Source organism: Wasmannia auropunctata, unplaced genomic scaffold (genome assembly GCF_000956235.1).
Source record: "Wasmannia auropunctata unplaced genomic scaffold, wasmannia.A_1.0 LD336111.1, whole genome shotgun sequence".
NCBI lineage: Eukaryota > Metazoa > Arthropoda > Insecta > Hymenoptera > Formicidae > Wasmannia > Wasmannia auropunctata.
This window is the reverse complement of record NW_012026779.1, coordinates 2,777,839-2,797,466: the sequence shown is the minus strand read 5'-3', so window position 1 is coordinate 2,797,466 and position 19,628 is coordinate 2,777,839. Positions and strand designations below refer to the sequence as shown.

Below are 19,628 nucleotides of genomic sequence, written 5' to 3'. Positions count from 1 at the left end.
ACTTGTAATAAAAATACTCGTGTAGCAGGAGAAAATTTAATCGTATCAATGTGGAATCTGTGTCCTGTGTTGCGGGAATTCCCATATAATTTTTGTATATCCGGCTATTAGATCCTTATATTAATTCGAGCTTGCAATTGTCCCGCGAAAAATACAATAAAAATCCAAATTATTATATGAAAAGATTAAAGTACTTTGAAAATGCAATATCTTTTCCATCTTTGTACTGAATTTATTTTTCCTTGATAAACCGAAATCAACAAGTTGCGCATGTTAATATTAAAGTTATATTATATTAAGCGTGTCGACAGACCAGTTGTCCTCGACGTGGCTGTGTAACACGATCCTTTGCGAAGCTTGATTCATGTTTCAACAGGAAGATCGTATAATGAACAAATTATTTTAATTCAATTTCAATTTATTCGCAAGATCGTTTCAATTACCAATTTCTTGTAAACGATATTAATTTCGTGTGTCGCTTTAATTAAGATTGATAACTTAATTAAACTTATTTAATTCGACTTTAGCAATTTAGTCATCAAAACGTTATATGTAATATCTCAAAAGTAAAAGTATTAAGCATTTAAGTCTATCGAACCACGTTACAATTATTTCACGAGCTAATATTGACATCAGATTGCACGCATGTTGCAGGAATTAAACTGTTTACTAGACAGGCCGACGCGACAATGTAAACGTAAAAGCGCGTAAATGTGAAGAAGAAACAAATATATGTCGCGAAATATAAGATTGTATGAGTGTTTTTAATATAAACTAATTGCTTCTGTTTAGTCAGTTGTGGAAAGCCGTGAAAAATGAAAAAAAAAATTGATTTTTTTTGCTTCTGTTTCAGAATCTATATGTTTGACGTCGTATAAAAAAATTATGATAAAAACAATTTTGCTATCTATAACATTTTTAAAAATATTTTATTCCATGTCTGTTTTTTAAATTCTGACTTACATTCAAAAGTGATTTAGAACTACTTTTATCACATACATTTGTAGTAAACGTGTTTATTACTGATAATTGAAATGAGAATCGACAGGAATTTATGTGGAACTTGTAAAAGCTAAGTTAATACATGCTCGATGGTTAATTTCGAGCCGTTCGAGGCATTCAAACGTAACTGATCGCGTGACACGAACGAAAATTTGCCCGAATGAAACACCGATGATTAGCGCATTATCTGCATTCGTCATGTATCACACGCGATCTGCACGCGAGCATGCATTACGTTGCATCAGAGATGTATGGTATTCACTTAACTGCACCTGCGACGATACAACAGCCTCGCGCTCAAACACCGTTCCGCTTCTGTTGCTCTCGAGTAATGCTCTATCCTGCGCGTTAGTGCGTACGCACACGCAAAATGCGAATGCGGGATCCTAATCAGCAGGACGATTTATCGTGTGATAGCTTCATACAGCCGAAAACGACTTGTCGAACGTAATAAAAATAAAAATAATCGATTTTTATTTCATCGATTTTTTTACTTCTATTTCAAAATCTATGTTTGACATATAAAAAAATTATAATAAAAACAGTTTTGCTATATATAACATTTTTTAAAATATTTTGCGGAAATACAGCTGTACAGTTTTAACGTACGGCGTATCGCAACCTAATGTTTATTATTACTATATATTATCGGCGCATAGTCGTTATCGCTATCGATGTAAGTGCTACAATCTGACAACTCAAGTTTGAATGTCTGATAAAGCTTCATTTTACGAACATTTTACGTGACGGAAATATTCCATTGCATATAATCGCCGATCGGTAACCAATATGACATATCTCAGATGTACCTATAGCTGTCTATATCGTCTAATTATAAAAATTCTTTGATCAGTATACTGAATACATTTTTTTTTATTAAAAATTTTGCACTGTCTTTGTATCACTATATCATACTCGAATAATTAACTTTTTCCTTTTGTTAAAAAAAAATTGATTCGGATATATTATGTTATATTATTATATTGGTCATAGAGTAGTAGATGGCAGGGAATAGTAAATATAAGCCACCTGTTGTATTATATATATATTGATCGTATCGCGATCGTGGCACGTGGTGTTCAATTGATCGTTAATGCGTTACAATTGCATCTGATTGAGTCTGATTTGAATGGATAATTTAACAACAATATTAGCATTACTGTCGAGATTCGTTTAATCACAATTATTCAATCACATACATAGATATAGCATATTGAATTCTTAAGAATAAAGACAGTTTGGAAGAAATTAAATTAGAAACTAATATTTTTTTTAATCTTTTCGTTTTTGTTTTTAGAATACAATTGTCTTATTATGATGATTTAAAGTAACTACATTTTCGTAATACGTTCAAATTGTGATTTCGTCTTGACTTGCTTCGTGTAGCACATAGGTATTCGGCAGAGGTTATTATTGGCATGGGCGCTTATATATAAAGCATTTCTTGCCATCTAAATTTAGAATGTAAGGCGGTGTTATGCAGAAATAAATATTAAAGTTATAATATATTTCAATTCTAAAAGGAATAAATCGACGCACGCATACTAATCATTATCTTCTTTTATATTAATATTACATTTCATTTAAAAAATAATACATTTATAATTAATACTGATGGAGTATCTAATCTATATCTCATAATCACTAAAACTGATAAAAAAGAATAATCATCTAAATATCGTTTACATTCATATTTTAACAAGAAAAATGTAGTTAACAAATATTTAGATGTATATTTATTGTTAGATAAGATTGATCTCATTTATTTCGAAGGCAACAATTGCAATCAAATATGATATGATAAGATTAACTTGTTATTTATTTTGCTCGAATAGTCATGCATTTTTGATGAAGTTCATTAAGGGACACTTTTCCATTAAACGTACGTATTTAACTTATAAGGCTTACGATTAAATTATTTCAATGATTCGCTTAGGAACCGACAAGGAGAAAGTTTTAATTGAACGTCAAAACACGTGGTCTCGTGTGATGAAAAAGAAGATGAGTGTATAACTGCGAATGAGCGAGCGTTCGACAACACACTCGAAATAAATCGCCGCGTGCACTCGATAAAAGTAACTATTTTTATTCTACTTATTAGCCTATTTACTTGCTCGCCAAGAAGACTAGACGTTCGTCGGTTTCTCGTGAATTCACTGGAAGATACGTACGACGTAAGTGCTTCGTCCCCTTAACGTACTACATCCAACTGTATACTGACGGTGTGAGAAGGATGTTCGGGGATTAGGGGTCGTTACCGGCGACACATAATTCGAGCGAGTATTCTCCCCCAGGCTATCTTTCCATTAAATTTGATTAGGGACCGAGATCCGTGGTTATCAGTAATAGGGTTCCATTGATACACTTGGAACTATGCACGGATCTGCATGTGCATCAACGAGCTCATTGTAGTATCATTTAAGGCAATAACCGTTCGCTAATATTCCGTAAAATCTTATATATGACACATCCTATCTGTACTTATCAGAAACTTACAATTCACACATCGCGTGAATTCTTACGGAGAATACGCATTCTTTGATCGAATATTCAGGAATCGAATTTCAATATGAAAAATTCACGGCAGAAATAAACGGCGTTTGAGCGACGTTTTATCTTGAATCAGCCGATAAAAACGTCGTCTAATTAATAGGTGCTTGTTTGCATAACGGATTTACAACAGCACAATTCTGATAGACGGGTGCGATTAGTTGTGCAATCTAATACTTTCGAGCGTACGACTTAAACAGGATTAAATAAGGTTATTGCCGAGAGATCTCGCGATTAGTAATGCTTTTGTCGCGGGCAAAGAGCCATTTAATCGTAATGCAATTAAAAGGACGTTGCCCGTGTTTATTGTGCAAATTGACCTGATTACGCGATTTGTTTTCCATCATGGATGTCATCAGCGAATGCTGCGCGGCGCAAAGTAAACGTACTTATAGTATTTTGCGTATACGTACATATATGCATAACGATTCGAGATTTATCCCTGAAAAAGAATCTGAAAAATGTCGAAGTTCTCGCTATCCGTTATTAAATATTACTTACCGGATATTCTATTTCTGGTTTTCCCGCGAGGATCTTATCTCGTGCATTTTCATTGATATGCGATAATGACAAAGTATTATAATCTATTCAGGAACGCCTCCCTGCCGCTGCAACTCTGAATAATACTTGATTTTTTCTTTTCTTTTTTTTTTTAGTAACTAAATATTATATACATGAATATTGCCAACTACATTAATTAATTATTTATTTATTTCATTGGCATTAAGTTTTTGTGTGTGCATGTCTCACCAAAGAGACAATGGTAGAATTCTTACGACGATCGAGAATTCATGTAACGATCGCAAAGAAGCCCATATCTGTACCGATACATTGCATTTATGATCATTTTGCATAACAGATAACGGACGACTGCATAAAATAACCGAATGAATCACATCGCAATCTTATGTACTTTGCGATGTGACTCATTTGGTTACTCTGTTACGTTAGCTTTAGTACTTAAACCGCTGTTCCATCCGATCTTTTTATTTCAGCGCAAATAAAAGCGCAGAGTTTCTTACGATCGTTAATTATGTCATTCTGTTGCAGTTTTGCATTTTTAAATTATCTTTTAGAAAACTATGCGCATTCAAAATCAAATTTTGTTACTTGACAAAAATTTAGCAATAATAAATATATTATAAATAGACGAATGTACGTGAATTACATAAATGTCAAAATAATTACATACAAAATCGTCGTGTATCCATTACAAACATAATTAACGTTCAGTTATGAAATGTATAAAAGATATGCACATTTCTATTAATTTAACTATATTAATATTGTGCAAGCGACGCAATATAAATACATAAAAAATTATGTATGTGAATGCAATACTGTAGAATAATTACAGTTCCTGTGATTAAGTATCTTGTAGGCCGTCAATATTATTGCTATCTAATGTCAATAAATTACTTAGGGAATTTATACGGTATATGTAGTATACATACATATGTGTAAGATACGTCATTTAGTGTTTACGTCTTGCGTCTCGATTTTTCTCATATAGAGACACCGTACACAATTATTATTCAATTTTTCAGCTCTCTTTTTATATCTATAATAAGTAAACGGTAATAAATACTTGCATAATATAATGTGACAGGCAGTTATTACATTTGATGTTAAATTAATATTTTTTTCCTCGGATACTTGCGACAAGTTTCTAGATTCATTCGGGCAAGAACATTTGTAACATTTATGATAATTAAAAATCATTGAATCTATTTAATTAGAATTAATTATTATCTTATTTGCAAATAAAGATTATACATGTTGCCTCTGGTGATTGAAAAATATTACTATATATGTACTGTGTGTATTAAATTTTAGAGTATTATAATTCTAGGATTTACGTATAAACATGTAAACGCATATGCCTTTTTTATTCGCTCCATTTTCAGTTCATTATTGATTATTCATTTTTTGATCTTACACAATTAAAGAAGGTGGTTTCCGGTAGATCGTATTAAAATTATAATTCACGAAGTTGTTTTAAACACAATAGTAATATTTTACAGCAATCGCTATCGAATTATAAATTTCCTAACATTGTACATCTTAAATATTAAACACTTTCTGATGTAAACTTTACTTCCGATCTGAGGTTACATATCAATTACACGACTAGCAATTAATCAACACAGCAGCAAGACATGATAAACAAGAGCCGATATCTCATTCCGTGAGAATTAAATGATTTAGCGTTTCTGTAGATAAATCAAAAATAATTTTGTTTAATATTTTGCTCAACAATTGCCTGTTGCATCTCAAATAATTATTTTTCACAATCAAGATGCAGAACAAAAATCAATTTCAATGTGCTAACACAAAATCATATTAATCTTGATATGAAGACATGGATGTATAAAAAAAAATGAATAATCGTAATAATGGGATTAATCGGTTCCTATATAGAGAGCACAATCTCGTGTGTCATTTTTATTAAAACGTCCGGTAGTGACAAAGAGATTTACGTTACGAGAGGTGCGATGCCAAGGCTGACTACAATCCCTCCATTTGTTCTTTCTATCCGCGCACAGTATCCGCCTACACCACCACACAAGCTTGCCAAGCGTAACGACATATGAATAACTACTATGTGTGACGTTTCACACGTGGTAGTATTAAAATTTTTTCTCCGAGGTATTATGATAAGGACAGATCACCCGTAAAGATCACGAATTAGGCCAGTTCGTATATAAATACGCAGGATTCACGGCAACTAATCCGGGATTCAGGATAAAAGGAGGATGAAATGGCGGTTTAAGTAGATAAATTGTATGTTATTTATTCAAAACTTTATGAGAAAACGTGTTCTATATCAATAATGTAAACTTCACATTATGACATTATGAAACGATGCAAGAAAGATATATATAATAAAAAATTGCGAACTCTGCTCCATTTAAACGATATAGTTTTCTGTCCCTCTCACACCCTCCGCTCCATTCTTTATTCCTCCTCTTTACCCTCCTCCTACCCTTCGGCGTAAAACGTACGATTATCTGCAGCCATCGTCAAGGATGGAAGTAAGATCGCGCGTTCTTTCGAGCTCTACTTGATGCAAATCGCCCTGTTTCTTTATGCAATTCGTAATGACGTACCTTTTTTTTGCGTTACGCGATTGGCATTAATGTTTATTGGTTATTGGTTCACCTCGATGGACGGAGATTTATTAGAAGCTCATTGGAATATTTTTTCGTCGTGCAAAATGAATTGTACTCGAGAATTAATTATACTATCTGGGTTGCTATATTTCCTGATAAACTCTTGCCATGATCATGTCTCCTCGAAATTATCTATGTATTCCTAAAAGACATTTCAATTCTTTTTAATCCGCAATTCAAAGCGGATTAAAAAGTGATTCTTTAATTGGTAGCTCGAAAATTATTTTTGATTAATTTGTTTTGATTATATCGATTTCAATGTAATTAAAGTTACTTAAAGAAGGATATAGTAGTCTACAAATTAATTTTCTGTACATACATACTCTATATATCGATATATACTGAATCAAACAATTTACCAATTATTTCTGCATATTGTAGTATTAACAGAAAAAATATAATTGTTTTACCAAACAATAAATATACCAATATATGGAAATGTAGAAAATATGGTAATATACGACTGTCGCTAATAAGAATAATTGCAATGATGTTGCTCGATATCTTTCTGAAGATGTTATCAACAGTCGAGTTTTTACCCATTGAGGAAACGTCTTTTGCATGTTCCTAATCAGTGGCATAGAAAGTTAAAATACCGTAAAAAAAAAAACGCAGAATCATAATTTGTAATTAATATCCGATATTACATATCATCAATTATTTATATATTGCAATTATTTTACATAAATAAATGCCATCTCTCTCAACATTCAATAGTGACATCTTGCTGCTGTTGTCTGTCACAATATTGCGTTTTATCGAATAAGCGTTTCGAAGCGCATAGCAATACCGTACAATTAATATCCAGGAAGTTTTTTTATCTTATTTGCACTTTCTAGAATTTTTTCTCTCTCTAAAATGGGGTAGATATATATCTTAGACGTTGAAAAGAGAAAGAACAAAAGCGCCTAGTGCAAATAAATGTGAATACTCCCGTGATAGCGAATATTCCCGTGGATGTGTGCAAGTTTAGTGAAAGTGGGTTCCTGAAAGTGACCGCTTTGAGTGAAGTCGGCCCTGGACGAAGAGAGACGATTCGTGAGTCCTGACATCGGCGCGCTCAGCCAGCGGTTGCCATGACGACCAGCGCGATCATCTTTCTACCACCTACTATCCAACATCCAACGTAACCCGCCAGCGCCGCCACCCCGCACCCGCCACCACCACCACCACCACCATCGTGCCCGTCGAAGAGCAGCGAAGAGGAGCAGAGTAGGTCCCCTCCACGTCGCTACGTCAGTCGCTCGCTGTCGCTCGCTCGCAGTCGGTTCGCCCGTGTCAACGGGGGTTATCGCGCGCGCGCGTGTGTGTGGTGTGTGTGGTGTGTGTGCGCGCGCGTCGTCGCACCTCCTCTACATGTTTCGGTCGCGTCGTCGACGTCGTCTCGACCTCGGCTCTCGAGATCTCGTCGGATAAACGGCGGGCGAGGCGTCCCGTTTCGCGCGTGGACCTGCAAAAACGATCGGAGACGCACACGTTTCGGCCGCGACGCCGAATTTCCACGTCGCGCTCGCGGTACTCCCTCACGTTCAATAATGAGGGACATGGCAGGTAAGATCGCCGAGTTGAAGTTCGAGGCACCCCTCGCGCGCTTCGAGGAGGAGGACACCGCCAGCCTGAAGAACATGAACCTCCTGACAGGTGCGAAACACCGCCTTGTTTACTTCGACGCGTGTCTGGCGAGCGGTATCCCTCGCGGTGTGCTCGAGTGACGCTCGTTCAGCCCTTTCATATTCGTCACTCGGGACATCACGTGAGGCCATCGAAGCTTTTCGAAATTGGCGACGAACGAAATAGTTAGAAGTAACGCGAGCCCCGCCGCGAGCTATTAATTACCACGTCAATTGGCGCAAATGCCGCATTGCGCACTCCTATTTCGCCTTCATCTCGGACGACTGAAACTGTCGTGGAAATATTAAATCGCCAAAGAGAGTATCGCTTGCGGCGGTGATGATGTAATTCTGCACAAGGTGCCGCGCGCGACCCGCGACCTGAATTTTGACTCTCCGAACACTATCTCTCGGAATAATCGATCTCTCGCGCCGCGAGTGGATTAAAAGGAGATACACGCGGCCCCGGACGCGTTTCTCAGGGATCGACAGGTGTCACGGATCAACCCCGCAACGGAATACTGCATTGACGAATTTCGGGCCCGGTTGTGGCGCTCTTAGCGCTCGGTATGCTCAAAAGAATTCTATACCTGCGCGACAGCAAAGGACGAGTGGGAAAACGAAAAAGAGCCAAATTTACTCGACTTAGACCGACCGCGCGGGCCTTACTCCGAATTTATTTTTGTCATTCGGTCGCGTCACCGTGAAATCTCGTCACCAGTTAACGTCGCGATAGGATTTCTTCGAATTCATTCCCGAAACACGTCGTGTTTGCTCGCGAATACAGCGACGTTCGAACGCAAGCTATTCACCGTCGACACCCACGATTCTGTGTCACGAGCCAATTCCACCAAGGCCATTAATTTTCGTGTCACGATAATAATCGACTTCTTCTGTATCTTTCTATATTATAGAGACATAGATGATCTCTCCAGATTTCATCTCAGAGAAAATAAGTAATAGGTATCTGTCGAATCTGTGATATGTTCACGGTATATCTGCCGCTTTATGTTTACCTTTTCCTTTTACATTTAATTTTTATGCGATATGATATAGATTAAATATGCAGATTAAAAATCACCTCGAAAATCTTTTGTGAAACTTAACTCGACGTTATCTGCGTCGCAGAACCGGAGTTGGCACGAAAAGAAATATATATATATATATATTGCTCGAGAGGGATGAGTAGGTATACTCTCTCTTATTGGAGCGACGACGAGCAGTGTCACATCCGATAACGCTCGATATTGCGACGCCAGTCGTCGCGACCTCGGTTCATCTTTGTGTTTTGTCGATATCAAAGTGCGGCATGTCAAGGGTTAAATCTAGATCAGAATTTACTTCGACGAAGAAAAAAAATAACTGCGACATCGATCCCCTATTCGTGACTAAAATGATGCATAGATTTAATAAAAAACGAATCGCCAACTTCGAACGAAATTGTTTCTTCGAGAAACTCGCAGTAACATTCTCGAAACCGTGCAATTAAAAAATATATTTTTTGTGTTTTTTTTTGTTTGCATTATCAGATATCTGTGTCTCTTAATTGTTTTTTTTTTTTCGACTTTGCAGAACAATTATTGGACGCCAGCCTGGACACAAGTTTCAGCGAGAATTGTAACGCGAATGAGCCGCCTACGACACACGAGAATGGCACCGACATCCTCCAGGAAGGAACGTTCAGCCCGTTCAGCGGTAGCCTCGAGGACCTCGTCAACACCTTCGACGAGAAGATCACGTCCTGCTTCCGCGATTATGGCACTGACGTGGAATCGTTGGCTCCGGTACAGGTGCGAACGCAAGAGGAGATTATGAACGAGTGCCAGTAAGTCGTTTACGGCATAATAATTATCCTAATGATCTCAAAGTACCTATTGAATGAGGTGAGATTATCACACACGTTTCATAAGGAGCAATCTAGTGGCATCGCTATATATAAGAGAGCTTTGTCATCGCTAAAAATTAGGCATCGCGTGTATTTGGCCCCAATAACGCAATTATTTTAATTAATCCTAATTAAACCGAAAGTTCGTAACCGATCGCGTGAACCTTCGTGCGTGCGACCGTGCGGTTTTTCGGTACGCGTAACGAGAACGCGATTACGGGTATACCGGTTTTCGCTGCGTATCAGCGGAAAATAAATCACAACGTGTCGACGACGCGTAGAGTACACGCTCACCTCGAAAATTGCCAGGTAAACGCGTGAGTATTAAAATCGACGTTTACGTTTTGCGGACTTTGGCTCCCTTCGGCGCGACTCCGTTTCTCAGCTTGAGAGTGACGATTGCCGATTGCGGCGGAAATAATCACTTATCGCATTACCGTTAACCCGTTTTGCTCGTTATAACGCGCGTGATACGTAACGCGCAATAACGGGGGAGCATTCCCATCCGTCCGGAGAGTAGAACGCGGTCCAGTAATCTATCTTTCATCTTGATTACTCCTCGCCGACGACTCGTGCTCTCTCTTTCTCTTGTCTTGCTCTTCTCTTTCTTTAAAGCGCGTCAGCAATTTCACTTAATGCTCCGTTTAATGCAGTGCCGCCGTGCTGCAGCATAGTGCAACCCAATTAGGTGTACGGTTTCGCTGCTCATCTATATCAGCGCTCAAAGCATCCACTGGAAGATTCGTATTGAATGTAAAAAATTTTCTTAAAATCATCCCATGTGGCAAGGTTTAAATCAAAATATAACTGGAAGGTCTATTGCATGCATATCGTTATGTTGATGTGAATACCGATGCAACATTTTCATCTTATCATTCGAGGCGAACGTATTTAAAAAAAAAAGAATTAAAAAATAGAATTTCTTTTTGTACTCCCGCCATATTCGACAGTAATCGATTTTCCAATGGAAGAAGTGTGTCAACACCGTTAGTACTCTCTACGCGATGTTTATGGCACACGTTGCAGCTTTCTCTCCAAAGTAGCCACAGCGTCGTCGCTTGACATCGAAAAAATGCATCTTGATTGTATAATTCATGAACATTTCCTTTTAATCCAGTTATCAAGACCATTTGATAAAATTACTATTTTTGTGCTATTTTCTATCGAGATGTTAATGCTGATTTATTAATGTTCAGTAAAGCGTACAGATAAAAAGACGTTAAATCGAATGTATACAAGTTATTTCAGTGAAAGTAATTAGACGCTTATAAAGTCAACACCCGAATTTACTATTTTTGACATTTTCGATTTAATATTGTAGAATTTAAAGATTTGATACATTTAATTTAGATTTTAATAATTAACATTTATTTTTGATGGTAATATGCAATACTTGTTAGTGGCACTTCGTACAGTTGACATAAATATTCTAAATTTCCTTTTTCTTATCGGCTACGCTATACGAACGCATTAACATCTAGCAAGCTACGGCGAGATCTTTCAAGACCTTGACGAACATCTCTAGCAAGACATGTTGACGTAGGCATGATTCAAGCTGCGTCATAGACGCAAGTTCGACGCATATTTACTCAAGAGATATGATATAATTTCTGATTTTACTATAAAAAAAAGTAATCGATTCTCTCACAAAATCAGTTCTATGTCAAACTGACATTTTGCCTGAAAGTTATGGAATGTAAACAAAATTGTGCGAATAAATCGATACATTAAAACATATGAACGTAAATTTATACGTAAAATATTTAGCACACATCATACAATGTCTCGGACAACGCTTATGGTCAGCTTTAGGGATTTTTCACCATGAGGGGTCGTGGCTTCACGCTGCCATAAACGATCCCGGCAAATATTTTAGTCGCAGAGTGTAAATTACAGTCGCAACACACGCTCACTTGCTAAGGCAAGGCTGCACGTCCTAACGAGCATAACCGGGCGGCAGCAGGTGAAATTCAACGAAGCGTGAAATTGTCTCTTCTTCCGCGCGCAGCCACGCACAGGGCTGTTAAATTTATATTGGATCATTCGCCTCATCATCTGCCGTCTCGTGCGGAGGTACTTGCGCGATTTTCGATTGGTTAGTTAATTTCCTATTTTCTACACGTCCTTTGCAAGTGTGAGATAATCCACAAATGCGCTGGATTAATAAAAATATATCTTGATCTTTGTGCAATTCTTTTTGTCTATTAGTTAAAAAGAATATTACACATATTTTTCATATTGAATATTACGAGATTTTGGGAATTCAACTGTTCAGAAATTTATGATCGCGAGTCGTGGAAAAAAAGATCCGCTTCGGAAAGAAAAATATTGCAGCGCAGAAGATTTATTGAGGAGATTGCAATATAAATGAAAGAAGAATCGCTCTAATAACAAACACAAAATCGGCAATATCTTTTTCTTCTTTCTTCTCCCATTCTCCTAAGAAGCCTTCCGCGATTCGTGCAGGTTTCTCTGGAACGAGCGACCCCCAAATGCCATTGATCGACTCCGATTTACGTGCGGCGTTTATGAAAGGGCGTTCGGCGAGGGTGGCATTATTCAAATGGCACGTTCTCTCTCCATTCCGGTGACTAATAAGGCCATCGACCCGATTGCAACTGCGACAAAGCCGCGGTAGCGATGCGAGGGCACACGTCCACGAAGCGCTACGCATTCTCCGTCGTACTTTACGAATTACGCTCTGTTCGTCGCGATCCAACGCGTTTGAACGCGTAGTTTCCACATAATTTTCCAGCCGCACTTTCTAGCGCGAGGCTGAACGCGACGCCCAACTGGCCGCACCGGAAACGCGTGTCGAATGGAGATTAATACGTCTGTCCCTTTAGTGATTTGCGTGTGACATGGATCATCGTCGCGTGCGATCGATATGTGTGAGCTTCTCAGAAGCCAAACTAATTATCTCTATATAAAATGAGAAGTTAAGAAAATTGACAAGCTATTATATATCTATAGATATACATAATTCGATACTAAAATTACAAAATTTGTAAAAAGTGGAATTGATTAGTTTGGCTTCCGAGTTTTATATAGAATCTTATACAAAGATTAATATACATTTTTTTTCGGAGAGAAATATATTATAATATAATATAAAAATATATACAAACTTTACTTTTTTATTTATTTTTTGTTGTTTAATGACTTGCGTCAAGTTTCTGTGTCCGATAAGCGAACAATTGAAAATATTAATAATTCTCTAATTGATACTACATTTCATAAGTGTTTTGATATTGACGAAAACGCGTGGCATGAAAATTTAATCTCTGTTTTGCTCCTTCGTTCGTATTGAGCTACACCACCCTCCAAACAGAGGGCGAACGTCAATATCCGCGCGCACGCGCCTCAGATGGCGACAGCCACATTCAGGGGGGTGTTACGGGGGTAAATTTATACGCGGAGGCTATAAGAGAATTGTCTGATTTTAATTAAGAAAGAATTTATAATTTTTTAAATGTTCTCTCCCTCCCTCTCTCTCTCTTTCTCTCTCTGTTTCTCGAGCGGATTTTGTGGGAAGAAAGCGATTTTAAAAGAACCGATAGAGAAGTTGTTTGTGCAAAATCATAAAATCACCATTTTTCGAGATTAAGCAAATTTTACAATCGCTGAGCTTCCTTTTATCCTTTGCTATCCGCATGTGATTTTTGCGAGCGTTCGGAGAATAAAAATTAGCTTGGCGAAGACTTCGTACGTACCATGTGGTATAAAATGCCTGGTCTTTTCGACGCGAACAACGTATGCGCTGGAGATAAAGCCACTTTACATTAATCAGGGACTCAAGTGGACTGAGTTGACCTCGATTTATTAACCCACGGCATGAGATGGTCGATCAATGCATTGATTCTCTCTGTGATATCCATTGCAGTCATTTTTCTATTTTCACAAATACATGCGAATTTTGAACAAAACAAATGTTTAGATCGAAATATTTAATATTCTCAATGTAATATAGATTTTAATGGCTTTATTTGCTTGAAACATAACATTTCTCTATACGAATTTTTTTCACAAAAATTAAAAGTTTCTAATTCATATATTTTACATATTATAAATCTCTAAAGAATTAATATGTAAAAACTAATTTTAACTGTCTGAGAAATGTGGGTTGATAGAAAAATATATAAGAAAACACGATTTTCTTATCTGTTCATTTGAAGAAAGTATACAGGGAAGATGCCTGATGAAACGCAAATATTGCAAGTTAGCCAAACTGAGATATTCTAAGAAAGACAGAGCTTTAGTACGACTTTCAAAGCACACTGCAGCTTCAATTGCGAGATCGAAGGATCGTAAGGCATTCGAAGAAAAAGAAATAAAAAAAAAGTTAATGACTGATTGATATTTCGGTTCCTAAGAATATTACAGGCCTGGGTGCCAAGCGCTGCTCGGCTCCCATGAGATTACATTGTTCGCAAATTCGCGCCGCGAGATAGAAGTCTTCGTTCTGGCGATCTGGCCGTTCTTCGCATGAAAAATTACTTCCTCTAGAAAACAGCACGTTACCGCCGCAGCGTCGTTTACCTATACGTTTTGTTTGCATATGATTAAACGTTTTATCTATGCAGTGCGTATACACGTACAATGCGTAACGCAGGAAACGCCCACAGCCTGCAGTGATTCACGCGGGCGTCCTAGAAAGTCCGTCGCTCTCATCGCCATAGAGGGTGTCCTAAATGTGCCCTAATGACAATAATCGCACGGATATTATATAAATGATATAAATTCACGCGATATATTAAAAGATGAAGGCTCCTGTGTGAGAAACTTGTCTCTCTCTCTCTCTCTCTCTCTCTCTCTCTCTCTCTCGTTAGCTATATATAGAATGTTCCAAATGCGTGTTTCTACATTGTGGAACAACACACACAGGTACGACTCAATAATATCGCGACATTATATCATCCTCGTAGGAACATCTGCATTTATTGATCGCGCATTACACGTCATGCTCTTGTAACATCTCGTAAAATGGTGTCCTTCGCGCTAAAATTACTCGACATCTCTGTTATACGTTCTCATTAACCTTTAGATGGACGCCGGAAATTGTTGTGACATCTCTATGAGCAAACCTTTTCTTTACTCATTGTATACTTGTAGAAAGGGAGAGCGAGATTAGAAATTATATTTTATAGATATTAGAACAAAAGAATTTAAAGATAAAAAAATTATGAAAATAATAAAATAGAGATTAAAAGTTTTGAAATGATCTCATTATCTCAGTATTAATAAAATAGTTAATATTATGTATACAATTATTTATTTAAAGTTTTGAAGCTAAAGCACAAGACAATTCTCTCATATTCAAGAAAATTACATAGGCTTGCTTTTATTACAAAATTATAACTATATGCTTCAAAAATACTCAAATAAATTCAAAATTAAAATCAAAAAGGGGAAGAAAAGTAATCCTACAATTGAATCATTCAAGCGGATGAGTGATGACACATAAATTTAAGGCACATTAGTTTTCTCGCAGAATGGCGTGTGGATTAGAGGATGTGAGTCATCTGTGAAGATATTTCACATCTATTTACACATACATAAGTGATATAAGCGTTGCTGAAGCAAATGATTTATCCTTAGCTGCAGATGCCAAGAGATCCTTTCCATGTGACCGTACTTTACATATCCAACATTGAATTTTTTTGCAGGATGTGGTGGACGATCACCGGAACTTTCGGGAATATATTACCCATCGACTGGAGCAAATCCTACGCGCGGAAAATGCATATGCCCGCTTTGAATCTGAACGAAGCACCCGCTTCTACGGAGAGGTGCGTTTCAATTTCTTACGCGTTTAATTTATTTGTCACAAGTATAATTATTCGTCGAAAGTTTACTTTGCACCGATTGTTCATTTTGAAAATCAAATTTTCTCGAAAATATTACTCTCTAAATTTTCTGCAGTGACTTTTCACTCTTTTGGAGTGAATCTCACTCCATATTCTCAATCTTTTAGAGTGAGATTCACTTCAGAAAATTTAGAGAGTACTCTCTACATAAGACCGACCTCGCTTCCTCGCATCGTTTGCTAACGTTTATAAATTCAACGCTTTTTTTTTTATTCGTTGCAGACCTGAACTAGAGGATTTGAGTAGCGAAGACGAAGCAGTCGCCACAGATTTGGACATGCATGCTTTAATCTTATCCAGCAGTACTGATACTCACAGTCCGGAAGAGCCGATGAAGACCGCCGAGGAAGTTCTTCGCGAGATAGATGACATAATGCAGGTATAATCTCGGCGCAATAATGCATTCTTGTCGGTGCAGTATAGTGACTGCGTAAACGAGCGATTAATGATTCTGCATTTTCTCGCCGTCGCAGGAAAGTCCGTCAATGGAAAGATCGCCGGATTCAGAGGGTTCTTTATTGGACAGCGACGAAGCTTTGGAAAGGAGTAGAGAAGTACTTGGATCACCACTTCATGAAAAAAGTATGTGTTTTCAAATATTAATTATATAATATAAAAATATTCGTGTTAAATATAATAGACAGATAAATTTTAATTTCTATAATAAATAAAAATACATGTCATGAATGTATTTTTCAGAATTAAAACAGCTTTCCTCCAGCCAACTGACTGAACTTTTTGGAGAAATGGAATCCTTGGTTGCGGCTTTGAGCGAAACACTGATCGCCGAGCTTGCGCTTCGGGACGAATTGGAATACGAGAAGGAACTCAAAAACCAGTTTATTTCTTTACTGTTGGCTGTGCAAAACCGACGTCGGCAGCATCATGTTACAAAGAAGAGAAATCAAATGCAGAATGGTACTAGTCCGTTGCCGCAACATAGGTCTTTGCAGGAGCCGAAGGTAATGTATACCGCTGTATAGAGCTATGTATTTACGTAGTAAACATTTTACGCATTAAATTACGATTGCTTTTACAAAAAATTAAATCTCCGATAAATTCAAAAATAATTTGCATTAATTTAATCGCACAATTTAGAGAAAAATAAAAACAATTCTCAATGTTATTACAGTACCTGACGACCGTTATTCCATATCATACAGACAGTGGTCCGCCAGACAATCAAGCTTTGCAAGTACTTATCAAAAGTAAGTGTGTTTCATTACAAATTACAGTCTATCTAATTACATGTATTAATGACGTGTTTATTTACAGTATTAAAGGCCATTAGCGAGGATAGCCCGACAGTACCTACTTTGCTAACGGATTATATACTCAAAGGTAATTTAGATTTTTAATTCAATTTTACTAAATCCTGTTCCACTATAAATATTAATAATTTTTCAATTCTCGAACATGTTATAAATGATGATCGATCAGCTACTTTCTGGCACTCTAACTTTGAGAAAAATGCTTACACAATTACTATCCTGATTTCAGTGTTATGTCCAACTTAAGGCAGAATATGTGGAAAAAAAAAATGAAATGTCAACAAAATACCATGTGCTCTCTTCTTCTTGCCAGTACGCTTTCAGCCGTCATTGTGCCGCATATTATTGCGTAACTATAGCTTATAAGTTGTACTTCAGTCACACTCGATTATTATATTGGCTGTAGAAGTAGATAAGGTCTCCGATATTCTATCTAGTCTTAATTTATACATTACGATATGTATATTACTTGCTTAAGGTATCATAAGTATATATTTTTAATAACTCGTATAACATGTATTATTGACTCGCGTAAATCGTACGTCATTTTCTTACAGTTTTCATATTTATATTGTACCATGACTCATATCAATTCATTCAGTTTTTTGTATATTTTTTCTTGTACATAAGAATCCCGAGGGAAAGCTTTCATGCAGAGTCATCGCAAAGACAGCACAGAGCTCCTTATCTAGGATCTTACAAAATGCTACTTGTGTAGATCGGTTTCTATTTAAGGAATTCGAATTAGTGTACATTGTTGTAATACTAGCCTAGTATCTAGAGATACTTGATTCACCGATATATCAGCTCAAAGAGTGAAAATCTTGCAGTGACGGTCATTTAAATCACTTGCCCCACCATACAATAATAATGTAATTGTTCTCACGCAACGCGCAAAAACTCGGGACACTGTGTTTATTAAAGTAAAAAAAATAAATTAAACGACCTCATTGCTCTCGGATGTAATTTTTTGTTAACTTAATTGTATCGTTGTGTCCTTATACCTTAATTCCTCCACCATAATTTCTTTTCGAATTATAAACCTATATTTCAGAATGTAATAAATATATATATATATATATATATATATATACGTTGCACATATTACACTTTATTGTTAGAAAAAATCATTCAATATATTCGATTTGATGTTACCACTAAGTACGATTACAATTATATAAAAATTTTGAAGATTATCCTTTACAACAGTATTGTACAGGACATTGTGGAGCTAAACAGCTAGGCTGATAACAACAATCTGAACCTCGACGGTACCATTTGGTTGTCTAAAAGTAAATTTTATAATTGTGTGGAATACCTACTTTTGGATACAATATATATCCAAAATTTATATAGTAATTATAGATTTCCATAATAGAAACTTTGTTGATTCGCTTGAAATGATTAAGCTCATTGAATGAATATATACATACACCCTGTTGAACATAGGTCCGGCCAGGAACATCGTACATTAATTCCGCTTTGATTTCACGTAAATTGGAACTTTTCCTGATTTCGGCGGTCGAACAATAAATAATGACAGGCCTATTTATAGGAAATGTCCACGACGGTTTACATTCATCAGGGCTAGGCTTAACATACCACGCATCAGGATCGTATCTGCGATCGTATTTGACGCACATCGTCGGTTTGTCGCGACTACGTCTGGAATTGATCAAGATGATTCTTTTATTCCTTTTCGATTTTTTCAAAAATCTTTTTTTTTTTCTTAAAGCCAACAACTCGTCAATTTGAATCTGTCGTTGAATGAAATATTCTCCTCACAAAGAGTCCATTTTTGCGAAGAGACACTTTAAACGTTGTAGCTCTTGACCGGCGCTACACGTTCTATTAGAGAAGCCCCAGTTTCCAAGCGCTTCTGCCGCACCAGTACCGTGGCCTCTGGAAAACTCGTAAGTGCACGGCATTGTTGGCGCTGCCATTTTTTTTTTTACGAATAAATATACTTGTCAATTTTGCGAAAATACACAAATATTGCTTCACAGGAAGGAAAACGGATCCATTGGCTGTTTGAATTGTGAAGTTTGTTTATGTGCAGTCTTCTTTTTAAACAATTGCACACAAGTCTCCGCAAATACACATAAATTCATGTGAGCCAATGAATTCGGTAAACAATGTATCAGAAATATAATTTGATTCTTACAATGAATGTACCTTTATTTTAATCTAACAGTAATAACATAATGCAGAAGATTATATGTATATATATATGTATATATAAATATATATATATATATATATATATATAT

The 19,628-nt window shown here is 36.7% G+C and overlaps 2 protein-coding genes across 2 annotated transcripts; one reads left to right on the top strand and one right to left on the bottom strand.

Annotated features, from left to right (window-relative positions):
- Window positions 1–7,583: 7,583 nt before the first annotated feature.
- Window positions 7,584–18,319, top strand: LOC105450467 (fasciculation and elongation protein zeta-2). The gene is made up of 10 exons (XM_011690322.1): window positions 7,584–7,588; window positions 7,864–8,366; window positions 9,908–10,160; window positions 15,887–16,009; window positions 16,310–16,466; window positions 16,561–16,669; window positions 16,787–17,049; window positions 17,220–17,295; window positions 17,363–17,428; window positions 17,588–18,319. The coding sequence occupies exons 1-10, from the start codon at window positions 7,584–7,586 to the stop codon at window positions 17,602–17,604; spliced, it is 1,572 nt and encodes a 523-aa protein (XP_011688624.1). The 3' UTR covers window positions 17,605–18,319.
- Window positions 18,320–18,449: 130 nt separating this feature from the next.
- Window positions 18,450–19,432, bottom strand: LOC105449723. Its single transcript, XM_011689108.1, has 3 exons — window positions 19,144–19,432; window positions 18,792–19,023; window positions 18,450–18,644 (listed from the first exon to the last, which is right to left on the bottom strand). The coding sequence occupies exons 1-3, from the start codon at window positions 19,299–19,301 to the stop codon at window positions 18,552–18,554; spliced, it is 483 nt and encodes a 160-aa protein (XP_011687410.1). The 5' UTR covers window positions 19,302–19,432; the 3' UTR covers window positions 18,450–18,551.
- Between the last annotated feature and the right edge of the window lie 196 nt (window positions 19,433–19,628).